The 13,916-nt window shown below is 46.1% G+C and overlaps 1 protein-coding gene across 1 annotated transcript in view; it reads left to right on the top strand.

Annotated features, from left to right (window-relative positions):
• Positions 1–13,519, top strand: part of LOC119970452 (3'-5' RNA helicase YTHDC2) — a 173,096-nt gene extending 159,577 nt beyond the window's left edge. The window contains 2 exon segments of the mRNA XM_038805078.1: positions 2,920–3,021; positions 11,031–13,519. Of these exon segments, the coding sequence (XP_038661006.1) occupies positions 2,920–3,021; positions 11,031–11,036 (108 nt within the window). The 3' untranslated portion in view covers positions 11,037–13,519.
• The last annotated feature ends 397 nt before the right edge of the window (positions 13,520–13,916 follow it).

Genomic DNA, 13,916 nt, shown 5'->3' with positions numbered 1-13,916 from the left:
TTATTGTTCCACACAGAAGTACGTTGTCTGTCAAGGGTCGGGTGCTACTCCATTTACGAACTGAGGTACGAAATCCACGCTCTCCTCCTCGAGAAATTGTCCCCTCTGGCTAATTCGTTTGCTGATGAAACTTGGATGCTAACTATATCTTACCTTGCAGACATCTTTTCAATTCTAAATGAACTGAACCTCAAATTGCAAGGGAAGGATGATGATTGCTTTCGGCACTGAAGAAATCAAAGCTTTTCAAAAGTCATTGAAAGTTTGGCAATTCTGAATGCAAAGCCAAAATTACTACCTGTTCCCCTCGCTGCTACGACGCATCGAAGAAAACAGCGTAAGTAAGGAAACTGCAAATGGAGTGGCAAGCCTTACTCTGTTCAATCTGGCTGCGATAATCAACAATTTTGGTCGCTACTTTCCAGCGGAGAAGTTTAAGATTTTGAGAGAGAAGAGGTGGGTGAAAATTCCTTTCGAGTTTGAGACCCCAGAATCAGTTGTTGCAGCTGACTCCAAATTAAGAAACTGATCTTCTGTGCCTCAGCTGTGACAGCACATTAAAAACACGGCACAAGTCAATGAGGCTGTCAGCATTCTGGAGTAGCGTCTCTGAGGAGTATCTGGAGCTGAGTAAAACAAGCATTTTGTTGCTTTTGCCCTTCACAATGACCTACATGTCCGAGGTTGGATTTACCATCCTCACAAAGATGAAGACGCCACAAAGGGACCGGCTGAATCCTGCACCCGATATGCGCATAGGCCTCTCCTCCTGTGAACTTGATTGGAGTGAGATTGTGAAGACCAAGGAGGTTCACCTCTCGCATTAAGGGTAAGAGAAAATGGTGGGTCGGGAAGATCGGCCAGCATGGGTCGCGAAGCTGGCCGGCGGCGTGGGTCGCGAAGGTTGGCCGGTTGGCAAAAATGGGTCCCCGGATAAATAGTTTGAAAAACACTGGTCTTAACAGGTATGATATTTGAGATGCCTATGAAGTGAGCAACACGACTGAATCGGGCATAGATGACTCGAAGAAAAACCATAGCGCCATGGTGCCTGAAGCTATTCTGGGGGAAAAAAGAGGGAGGCTGGTAGGCAGATTAGAAAGGTGGCAGTAATGGATGACTCAATAGTTTGAGGCATAGACAGTCTAGTTTGCAGCCAAGATCGTGAGTCCCTTTTGGTCTGTTGCCTCCCGGGTGCAAGGGTTCGGGCCATAACTGATTGGCTGGACAAACCTCTGGAAAGGGAGGATGAACAACCAGATGTTGTCCATGCAGGAACTAACAACTTGTGGAAGGACAGTTTTGAAGTCTTGCAGGACCTGTTTCAGGGGCTAGGGAGTAGGTTGAAATGTCAGACCTCCAGGATAGCAATCTCAGAAATACTGCCTGTGCCACAACCTCACCATTTGGGCAAAGGCAGATCAGGGTGGTAAATGCTGGCTTGAGGGATGATGCAGAAGGGAGGGATTTAAATTTCTGGGTCATTGGGAAAGAAGAAAGCTCTTTAGAAGAGATGAGCTTCATCTGAGCCGAAATGGAACCAATCTCCTGGCTGAGAGAGTAAATAGTATAGTGGGTGTGGATTTAAACTTGTAAGGCATGGGTGTGGGTTGACTAATGGACCCAGTTTTAGAAGTATCAATGAGAGCAAAAGAGAGAAGATGGAAAAAAGGGAAAGGAAGTGAGAAGGCTTGAGTGTTGACAGAGAACAAAAAAATGGTTGCCTCCCAGAGGGCAAGAAAGAGTTACAGGTAGGGTTAATTGTATGTAAATGCACAGAGTATAGTGAACAAAATTGGGGAAATGGAAGCAGAAATTACTCTTGGGGCACATGACACAGTAGCATTGACAGAAACGTGGCTCAAGCCAGAACAGGACTGGATACTTAACATCCCGGGTTGTAAGGTTTTAGTAGGAACAGGGTAGGTAAAAAGGGAGGAGGTGTAGCAGTCTTGGTTAAAGATCGTATCATAGCCCCTAACGAAATACAGTTCCTGAATTAGAATCTATATGGTTAGAGGTGAGAAACTGGAAGGGTGCGGTAACCTTGTTTGGTATTTATTATAGTCCTCCAAATTGTGGGGAAGAATTGCAAGAGAGGCAGATTATGGAAACCTGCAGGGCAAGAAGGGTTGAGATAGTTGGGGATTTCAATTACCCTAAGGTAGACTTGGAAAAGGGTAGAATGTGGGGCACGGAAGGGGAGAAATTCCTGCAGTGTGTGCAGGAGAACTTTCTTGGAGCTAAAGGGATTAAAGGATATGGGGAATGCAGGAACAGGTTACTCAGCTGGATGATCAGCCATGATCGTAATAAATAAAGGAGCAGGATCAAAGGGCCTACTTCTGCTCCCATTTTCAGTGTTCCTATTTCTATGTTCAATGTTTCTATCGGAACTGATACGATGGAGATGGCGAAACTGGAAGAATGAAATAGTGCCCTTATAGGAAGCATGATGTGAGGAATATTATTCTGCCATTCAAACCTCCTAGCTTTTGTTTCTTGTCTCATTACAACCACTGACACGAGCAACTGATTTGTCACTTCATCGCTCGTCTTCCATCAAATCACGGATTTTTCCTTTTTCCAACCACTCCCACTTTAAAATGTATTACATTTCTAACTTTTCTCAGTTCCAATGAAAGGTTATTGACCTGAAATGTTAACTCTGTTTCTGAACTCTCTGAGCCTATTATCTACATTTTATGCTTAGTCCCAAATATGAGAATGATCTGTTTCTCACCACATGAGTACACTGTGTAACTCCAAAAGGTCATTGTGGTGGTGGTTCTGATCATATTCCCTCAGTGTTCTTTATATTTTTCCAATAGTACTTTGAAAAATAGTTTACTCGTTGCTTAAGATAACTACATGAGTTTGAAAATATTAAATAAAATATACTTTTACTTTTATGCACAGGAACTGGAACCACAAGTTGGAGAACAGTTGCTGCAACTTTGGGAGCGAATTCCAGTCGGAGGGAAGCTACCACAGACTGATAGACTTGGCATATTTGGAGAGGTAATGTTGTTGGTTAATCAAAAGTTATGTTCTTATTCAACTGGAATAGATGGTGAATCTTATGACAACTGATATGGTGACATCCAGCATATGGATGTCTCACACTAATTAAGTATTTTACACCATTTAAAACATCTTTTACACACATTAAACACATACTATTTTTATATCCAGTGGAGTTCTGTGGAGGGAAAGCCGCATGTTGGGTGGCTCCTGCTTAAGGCGTGTTTTTAGGAGTTTTAAAGTCCGGTTCTGGGGGCAATTTGCGAATGATTGAATGAAAGAATATACAAGGAAGGCAAAAGATGTCAAAAGGATTAAGAAAAACAGCCGTGAAGACGGGAGGGAGTGAGTATTCACCATCGAGTAAGAGGGCCAGCCAGTGAGCTAGCAAGATGGCGGAGGTTAGGCTGCCGGGTGGGGCCACACTGTTCACAGCAAAGTGGATGACTGAGGTGATGTCTTTGGAGCTGGGGAAGCAGTTTGCGAAGCACGTGGAGGCATTGAGGAAGGAGATGGCGGTGGTTTTGACGACGTTGGTGGAGGAGGCAGTTCCCCCGGTGAGAGTAGCTGTGGCGAAGACATCGGCCAAGGTGAGGGTGCAGGGCAGAAGATGAAGGGAGTGGAGGAGGCCATGTCGCAGCACAGCGATCAAGTCACCTCGATGGGGGATGAGCCGCGGAGGATGGTCAAGGCCAATAAGAATCTTCGAGCAAAGCTGGAGAACCGCTCGAGGCAGCAAAATTTGAACATTGTGGCTTGCCCGAGGTGGTGGAGGGCTCGAGGCCGACAGAATTCTTTGCCAAGATGTTGGAGGAATTTATAGGGCAGGGTGAGGAGCCCTCCCGGTATGAACTAGACCAAGGCCATTTTCGCTGAGGCCGAAGACGAGTTAAACGAGCCTCCAAGGGAAGTGATCATCTGCTTTCACAAGTGCCACACGAATGAGAAGGTGCTGAACTGGGCATAACAGAAACGGGAAGTATAGTGGGTTGGTGCTGGAGTTCACTTATACCAGGACATGACGGTGGAGCTGGCAAAGAGGCAAGCCGCTTTCGGCCGAGTTAGGACAACATTATACAACAGTGGGTGCAATTTGGTGTGGTGTATCCAGCAAAGCTGAGGGTGACCGAAAACGTCAGAGATTTCTACTTCGAGGCAGCGGAGGCGTTCGTGAAGGAAGAAGACTTGGGACAGAAGTGAGGACTGGAACTGAAGAGGGGTTGTGGACTGCAATGGGGAGTTGGGAGAGTGGATAAATGTTTTAAATGTTTTTTTTGATCTGTATTGTTCTTTATTTACTTCACGCTGTTATAGATGTTTAAGTTTTCTGATTGTCACTCTTTGTTGCGACGGTTTTGTGTTATTTTAGAGATGTTTGGGCTTGGTTGTTTTTTCCTGGGACGGGGCGGAAGGGGAGGGGAGGGAAAGCCTTGGGTGGGGAACCCCCGCGCTAGCTAACCTAAGTTGGCTAGTGAATGGAGGTGAGGTGGGGGGAGGGGCTACGGACATTGGAGCTTGGCAAGCAGGTTTCGATGGGCCTAAGAAGTGTGAAAAGTGGGGCGTGGAGGGGATCGATACTGGGTGAGGGTTTTTTGCGAGGAAGTGCAGGGGAGATTCTGGGAGGGGGGGGGAGGGGTTTGATGTTAACAATGGACAGGGGCGGGTTAGGCTCATGGAGCAGGGCCCGGTGTAATGATGATGGTGGATGGGAAGGGGGGGGGGGGGGGGGGGGGGAGAGACCCCCGGTTAGGGTGGTTACGTGGAACGTAAGGGGGTTGGGGTGACCCAGTTAAGAGATCAAGGGTGCTGGTGCTTCTGAAAGGTTTGAAGGCCTTCACTTGAGGGTGAAGGCCAGGTGAGGCTTTGGAAGAGCTGGGTCAGCCAGGTGTTTCATTTGGGATTTGATGGTAGGGTTCGAGGGGTAATGATCCTGTTTTGCAAAAGCGTACTGTTCCAGATGGAGAAAGTGGTTACAGCCCGGTGAGGCAGGTATGTGATAGTGACAGGGGCATTGGAGGGGAGGCTGGTGGCGCTGGTATGCATGTATGGTCCCAACTGGGATGATGTAGAATTTGTAAAGAAGGTGTGTGGGGCTGTCCCTGACTTGGATTCACATGAATTGATAGTGAGTGGGGACTGGAACTTGGTGCAGGAGCCGAGATTGGGCGGGTCACAGCCGCACTCGCTTGTCCCATCCGGGGGGGGAGGGGGGGCATTGGCTGGGCAAATGGCGGAAATGGGAGGGGTGGTCCCTTGGATGTTTCTGCACCCGGGGGAGCGCGAGTACTCTTTTTTTTCTTCTCGGTCCACAAGATTTATTCGTGGATTGACGTTTTTGTGCTGGGGAAGGCGCTGTTGGCTGGGGTTAAGGGGTTGGAATGCTCGGCAATTGCGATATCAGATCATGCGCCGCATTGGGTGGACATAGTGTTGGAGAAGGGGGCAGTGCAGAGGCCAGGGTCGAGACTAGATGTGGGGCTGTTGGGGGATCAATGGTTCTGTGATAAAATTGGGAAAGTAATCGAGGAATCTGTGGGGTTCAGTTGTAAGGGGGATGTTTGTGAAGCTCCAAAGGTGGTGGTGAGGGGGGAGGTGATCTTGTTTACGATAAAGGTGGATAAGGAGGAGAGGGTGGAGCATCGAAGGGTAATAGATGAGATGTTTGAGGTAGACAGGAGGTATGCAGAGGACTGGGATCCAGCGAAGTTGGAAAAGAGGAAGGAGTTACAGGCGAGTTTTAACTGGCTGTCCACAAGGAAGGTGGTGCGCCAATTGAGGCGGGCAAGGGGAGTGGTCTAAGAGAATGGGGAGAAGGCAGGGTGCCTGTTGGCAGGCTAGCTTTGGAGGGAGGCAGCGGCGAGGGAAATCGTTCAGGTGCGGGATAGGGCAGAGAAGTTGGTGGTGGCTCCAGATCAGATGAATAGGGGGTTTGAGGAGTTTTATAAGAGATTGCCTAGGTCAGAGCCACCTGGGGGGGATCGGGAGATGCAGGAATTCCTGGATGGTTTGGAATACCCGAGGTTGGGGGAGGGGACAGGGAAATATTGGATGGGGCGATAGCGGAGCAGGAGATAAAAGATGAGATTGAGAGGATGCAATTGGGGACGATAGCAGTGCCAGATGGGTTTCTGTTGGAGCATTATAAGAAATTGAAAGATAAGTTGGTGCCGCTGATGGTCGGGATGTTTGAGGAGGCGATAGGGAAGGGGGCGTTGCCACAGACTTTGGGGCAGGCATTGATCTCCCTGTTGCTCAAGAAGGATAAGGATCTGACAGAGTGTGGGTCGTATAAGCCCTTATAGTGGCGGGTAGATTGGAGGAGTGTCTCCTGAAGGTGATGGGGGAAGATCAGATGGGGTTTATGAAGGGGTGGCAGCTCTTTTCGAACATTGGGAGGGTATTGAATGTGGTTATGGCACCAGCGGAGGGGAGGGATTTGATTTGATTTGTTGTCACATGTACCGAAGTACAGTGAAAAGTATTTTTCTGCGGCCGAGGGAACGTACGCAGTACGTACATAGCAGACAAAAAAATAATCAACAGAGTACATTGACAAATGGTGCATCGACAAACAGTGATTGGTTACAGTGCGGAACAAGGGGCCAAACAAAGCAAATACATGAGCAAGAGCAGCATAGGGCGTCGTGAATAGTGTTCTTACAGGGAACAGATCAGTCCGAGGGGGAGTCATTGAGGAGTCTTGTAGCTGTGGGGAAGAAGCTATTCCTATGTCTGGATGTGCGGGTCTTCAGACTTCTGTACTTTCTGCCTGATGGAAGGGTCTAGAAGAAGGCAATGCCTGGGTGGGAGGGGTCTCTGATAATGCTGTCTGCCTTCCTGAGGCAGTGGGAGGTGTATAGAGAATCAACGTGAGGGTGGCAACGCGGCCTACGACCCGGAGGTGCGGGGGCCCGTATCTGCAGCAAAAGCTGCTAGATCTGTGCCAGGTCCCTGCTAACCCCCTGCAGGGCTAGAAATTTGTGTCCCTTTAATGCCAGCTTTTCTGGCATGAAGCTCCACCGTGTTGACGTCGGCATGGGGACATAGTCCCAATAATGGAGAATCCAGCCCGTTGTAGTTTTTTTCTTTTAAAATAATTTTTATTCAAGTTTTTTAATAACGATAACAATAATACATTTTCTCCTCGCAATTTAAAACAAACAAGGCGTGTTTCCATGCCAAAACAAAACAAGAAAAGAACTCTTTTCCCCCCCCCCCCCAAAATAAATAATAACAAAGAGCAATACAAGAAAGAAGAAAATAACATAACAAACCCACCGCCGCAAAAACACGCACCCCAGCCATCGCCAAACCCACCCCTCCTGCCCCCCCCCCCCCCCCCCCCTCCCCCGGGTTGCTGCAGAGCCCGACCACACTCTACCCCTTCGCCAGGAAATCGAGAAAGGGCTGTCACCGCCGAAAGAACCCCTACGACCCCCTCAGGGCAAATTTCATCCTCTCCAACTTGATGAACCCAGCCATGTCGTTGACCCAGGTCTCCGAGCTCGGGGGCCGCGTATCCCTCCACTGTAACAGAATCCTGCGCCGGGCTACTAGAGAAGCAAAGGCCAGAATGCCGGCCTCTCTCGCCTCCTGCACTCCCGGCTCCGAAGCTACCCCAAAGATCGCGAGCCCCCAGCCTGGCCTGACCCTAGACCCAACCACTTGCGACAAAGTCCCTGCCACCCCCTTCCAAAACCTCTCCAGAGCCAGACATGCCCAAAACATATGGGTGAGGTTTGCCGGGCCACCCGAACACCTCCCACACCTGTCTTCCCCTCCGAAAAACCGGCTCATCCTTGCTCCCGTCACGTGAGCCCTGTGCAGCACCTTCAGCTGAATTAGGCTGAGCCGTGCGCAAGAGGAAGAAGAATTCACCCTCTCCAGGGCGTCCGACCACGTCCCATCCTCAATCTCTTCCCCTAGCTCTTCCTCCCATTTCGCTTTCCTCCTCCTACTCCTGCATCAGTTGGTAGATAGCCGAGATCTTCCCTTCCCCGACCCACGTCCCCGAAAGCAGCCTGTCCTTCACCCCACTTGGCGGCAGCCGCAGAAACTCCTGCACCTGCCTCTTAACAAAGTCCCTGACCTGTATATACCTAAAAGCGTTCCCGGGGGGAGGTTCCACTTCCCCACCAGCTCCTCCAGAGTCGCAAACTTCCCATCCAAGAAGAGGTCCCCAAACTGTCTGATGCCTGCCCTGTGCCAACTCCCAAATCCCCAACCCGTTCTCCCTGGTGAAAAACGGTGATTGCCCCGTATCGGGGCCCAAACTGAAGCCTTCACTTTCCCTCTATGCCGCCTCCACTGTCGCCAGATTTTGAGGGACGCAACTACCACCGGACTCGTGGAGTACTTTGCCGGGGGGAGTGGAAGTGGGGCCGTCACCAAGGCCTCCAGACTCGTACCCGCACAGGATGCCGCCTCCAGCCTCTTCCATGCATCACCCTCCCCTTCCGTCACCCACCTGCGAATCATCGCCACATTCGCCACCCAATAATATCCACACAGGTTGGGCAGCGCCAGGCCCCCTACCTCCCTTCTTCGCTCCAAAAATACCCTCCTTACTCTTGGGGCCTTCCGCGCCCACACAAACCCCAGAATCGACTTATTCACCCTTCTAAAAAAAAGCCTTCGGGATCAACATGGGGAGGCACTGGAAAAGAAACAAAAACTTCGGGAGCACCGTCATTTTAACTGACTGGACCCTGCCCACCAACGGGAGCGGCAGCATATCCCACCTCCTGAACTCCTCTTCCATCTGCCCCACCAGCGTCGAACGGTTAAGCCTATGCATAGCCCTCCAGGTCCTAGCCACGTGGACCCCAAGATACCTAAAGCTCCCCTCGGCCCTCCTCAACGGGAGTTCCCCTATCTCCCTCTCCTGACCCCCCGGGTGCAGGCCAAACAGCTTGCTTTTCCCCACATTTAGCTTATATCCCGAAAAGTCCCCAAACTCCTCAGTACCTCTGGCATCCCCTCAGCCGGGTCCGCAACATACAGCAGCAGATCATCTGCATGCAGCGACAACCGGTGCTCCTCTCCCCCCCCCCCCCCCCCCCCTGCACAATCCCCCTCCAACCCTTTGAGTCCCTCAGCGCCATGACCAGGGGCTCAATTGCTAACGCAAAGAGCAGGGGAGACGAGCTGTACAGCAACCTCACCCAGCTAATGAACCCCTCACCAAACCCAAACCTCCGCAACACCTCCCACAGGTAACTCCACTCCACCCTATCAAAAGCTTTCTCCGCATCCATGGATGCCACTATTTCTGACTCCCCAACCACCGGCGCCATCATCATAATATTCAGGAGCCTCCGCACGTTGGCATTCAATTGTCTCCCCTTTCCAAACCCCGTTTGGTCCTCATGAATCACCGTCGGGACCACATCCTCCACCCTCTTGGACAGCACCTTTGCCAACAACTTGACATCTACGTTAAGGAGCGAGATCGGCCTATAAGACCCACACTGAAGGGGGTCCTTGTCCCGCTTCAGGAGCAAAGAGATAATTGCCCTGGACATCGTCAGGGGCAAAGCCCCCCCCCCCCCCCCCCCCCCCCCCTCTGGCCTCATTCAGGGTCCTCACCAGCAGCGGGCCCAGCAAATCTGAAAAATTCTTAGAAAATTCCACCGGGAACCCGTCAGGCCCCGGCGCTTTCCCTGTCTGCATGCTTCCCAGCGCCTCCACCAACTCCTCCAGCTCAATTGGGGCCCCCAAACCCTCCACCCGCCCGTCCCCTACTCTTGGGGCCCGTTGTAGTTTTTGATTAACTGCTTTACCAATTGCAGTTGGTTCCAAGTCAAATTGACTGGATTTAGATAGTGTTCACATTTTTTATTTCTGAATGTATGAACTGAAGAATCTATTTAAGGCTTCACCATCATAGCCTATTATTGAAAAAATGCTCTAGCATTAAACCGTGCAGATTAGAAGATCTCTCTGTGCTGTTCGCTGACCTCAGCCAGAGCAACGGTAAAGTTGGCCTCAGTTTCCCTAGTTGAAAGATATTATGCGCTCACTCCAAATTATCCAATGTCCATGGGGAGTTAGTCCACTCTGTGGATGCCTCATGAAATCAATATCAGTTTTGCTGTAATACCTGATGGCATTTATTTTCAAGGCTACATGAATCTTGTGTATTGTGCTCAGAAGGTATGGGAAACATTTACGTGCTGCAGGCAGCGCAGACAAAATCCAGAGGTATTGTGTCAAAAGTCTAATTTATGAAGTCCGCTTAGAGGTACACGTGATAGCCAAAATGATGGAAAAGGTAAATATTATTTAAAGTGAATAAGATATGGGAAACATGGATTCTCATTAGAAAATATAAATTTGAGACATGCCAGGAAACCAACATTTAGGTAAGAACAATTGACACACAGATGGAATAGTAAAAGTGAAAAATGTAATTGAAGCAGTTGAATACAACAGTAGGATATAATTTTGAAGTCTTTCTGAATGGTTGCATTAAGATGGACCAAATGTTTTCTTTATCCTTAATTGTCTTGTGAAGAATGTGCACCTTAGTAAAAGTGAGGGCCAAAAAAACTGAAAAAAACATTCACAATTTTATTTTTCTTTAATAATATTTCTACCCAGCGTTGCTCTTACTGCAAGTGTTCAAGCTGTTTATCTTGTGGGCCCCATTGGTTTGTTTCATATGGCCACCTGGTCATAATTCTTTTCTTTTGATGCTCTGGATGTAGTTTGCCCTTTACATTAAAAAAAAATGGGATGTTAGAAGCAGTTCGAGTTTTTGTAATTCCATGTACTGGTCATTCTATGTTCACTCATTTAAATTTTTTTTAATGCAAGGGATTAATGAGATTTGACAAATAATTGAACTTTATAACTTGAATTTAAAAAGAAACATCTCACCTGATCGCATTTCTCATGAAATTGAATATTTGTCCTTGACTTGCAGTTATTTAACCACTAAGAATGCATTTGGATTATCCCTGTCACTGTGATCTGTGGTTACTAATGTATTTTTCATCCTTCAGTCCTAGATTTCAACCCAGGAAACTGCATTTTCTGACTAGTTTTACTTTGCAAAAGTGAAAGATGCACAGGGATGCAGACCCAGCTTGCTTCCCAAACAACTTTCTAAACATAGTGAACTTCATGAAGACCAAGTTTTGCTTAACAAATGACAAAGTATTGATTCTTGATATGAGTGGGCGATGGTGAGAGAATGTGTTTAATGTTTGTGAACTTGTCTGATGAGAAAAGCAGTTGTCTTGTTCAACACTGTTATGTTGCTGTTTCTGAATTGTGAAGAAATAGTTTCCGCAGCATTAGATTTAAGTGAGTACGTGAAAGATACGGTGTACTTTTTCATTAGGCTGCCTTAAGCTTACATTTGTAAGTAACCTTTCCTCTACCAGGGTGTTTGGTGTTAGAGAGCTTGCAGATTAGACTTAAAATTCTTTAAAAAGAAATCCAGTTAATGTGAGGATCAAGCTTATTTTAATTTCATTTTGAGCTCCTATTTAGAATGCAACTCAACCTATTTAGAAAAAAACCCCAAAACAGTCTTACTACATTAGTCAAATTGATTATTTTGACAAGTTTGAATTGTCCGGTATGTTGCCTTTACAATATTGCAACTAACCTTCACCTTCCCAGTTGAGGGTTCACTTTATTATGATTAGATTTTCCGGTAAAAATTGTACCAGGTAGAAAAAATTGTTTAATCAGATACATATTGTCTAATCTGATTGTAATACATGCACAGTTCATATTCAGTCTGTGAATAAAATATTTAAAGTTATATTACAAACCGAAAATGCTTTCAAGCAATTGTGCCAAGATGGTACATCATTTGTGGTATTGGTTTACTTGTAACCCTTGGAGTCAGTAGTAAGTGGATAAGAATTTCTAGTTATTAGTTCAAAAGTATAAGGGCATTGTTGATTAAAATGGTGGCCAAATTGAAACTTGTATAGCTGTTAAATAGATTGAATTAATCTTTCAAAATGTAAGCTTTGCACAGAACGGAACTTGCTCTTCAGTCTCAAAAGCTTTGATAAACTTGCAAGAAACTGTAAAAATGGCAGTAGTGTTGATCCATGATGTTGTCTAATGTTTATTGTTGTCATAATGCGATTCAGTTTAATGGTTATTAGCCTCATTTAAAACCTCTAAGTGTGCATCTACACGTTGTAGACTGTGAACTACTCAGCACTTTGAGGCATATAGTCAAAATTCAAATATAACCTACTGTAGTAATTATTTATTATGTTGCACATCGTGCAATGTATTTTTGGTGGAAAATGAATTAGATGGTTTTTCACATATAAACATTAATAGAAACATCTTTCATTGCTTTGTGACAAATGCCTGCAATCAAACTTTTTCATTGAAATATTTTTCATAATGGATTAAGTTTATGATCCCTTCTAAAACGTAATTATAATCAGTAGAAGTGCTCACGGCTTAACAAAATCCTCATGCAGAGCCAAAGTCTACATGAGTTTAATTGTAGACAGCCATTCCGAGAAAGAATGTGCTGTTTTTATTTGATGGACCTCACTTGTATAATCATAATTGTGGGTAAAAATTGTACTTTTGACTCTTGATCTAGAACTTGAGTTTAAGCAACATTGAAGGCAGCCTGGTGATTGATGCATTGGATTGACTTACTACTCCTCGAGTTGGATTCATCAACACTGACCTTACCATTGACTTACAGCGTTGCATCAAGACGTGCAACAAGTTCTCAATTTCATTAGTTGTTACTGAATAGAGGTACATGCATCCACACGCGAGAGGAGCAAATATTTATATAGTTCACTTTGGAAGCAGTCTGTCATTGCAGAAGTAAACAATATGGTTTATGCAAATAGAAAACTCTCTTTTTGTAATGGCTATTAAGGCTTACAAAGCCAATGAAGTCAGGCAGCCTTAATCCAATTAACTGAAGACAAATGCATCACCAGCGCTGTTCAGTTATAGATGGAATGGGGGAATAGAAATGTCTATTGTAGCAGAAAATGCACTTAAGCTCAGTCATGCTTTAACCTTGATATTAGGACTGCATTTAATCAGAGTATTTGATGCTGTCACTGGTCAGAAGAATATTCTTCCATTTTAGTAGTCATCAGTCACCTGTATGTGTGGAAATTAGAAGTAATTTCTGTAAAAATGCAATGATTCTTGAACCATCTGTTTGCAGTGTTAGTCAGAAAACCACCCTGTGTATCAAATGGCAACTTTAAAAAAAATCCTAAAACCGAAGTTCCCACCAGTATTTTACCTTGCTGATTGAAACATTGTAAATGATTTATGCCCAAAGATTTAGCTGCAGAGCACACATTCTAACTTCAGCTAATTGAAAATTACAATGGGGACAGTAAAAAATAAATGGATGTTATTTCCAGTACAAAATGTACCTTTGCAGTGTGAAGTTAAGTTTTTATTTTTGATGTTTGGCAATAACTTTTTTTAAATGAAGGATTATAATTCAAATAATAAACTAATTTGTTCCTATGTTGTGCACAGTGGCTGGTCTGTTTTGTTGAAATGTTTAATCTGTAGAATTTCATAAAGATACAAACAGCATTTGAATGCCTGTATTGTTTTATTGGCTGTGGCATCACTGACAAGGCCAGCATTTGTTACCCATCCCTAATTGCTCTTGAACTGAGTGGCTTGTGAGGCCATTTCAGAGTCAACCACAATGCTGTGGGTCTGGAGTCACATGTATGCCAGACCAGGTAAGGATGGTAGATTTCCCTCCCTAAAGGACATTAGTGAGCCAGATAGGTTTTTATCACAGTCGATGATAGTGTAATGTGTGGCACGGCAGCACAGTGGTTAGCACATTGCTTCACAGTGCCAGAGACTCGGGTTCGATTCCCGACTTGGGTCACTGTCTGTGCCGAGTC

The sequence above is a fragment of the Scyliorhinus canicula genome, chromosome 8, assembly GCF_902713615.1.
Source record: "Scyliorhinus canicula chromosome 8, sScyCan1.1, whole genome shotgun sequence".
Taxonomy (NCBI): domain Eukaryota; kingdom Metazoa; phylum Chordata; class Chondrichthyes; order Carcharhiniformes; family Scyliorhinidae; genus Scyliorhinus; species Scyliorhinus canicula.
Note: the sequence above shows the minus strand (reverse complement) of the source record. Positions and strands in the feature narration are given on the sequence as shown.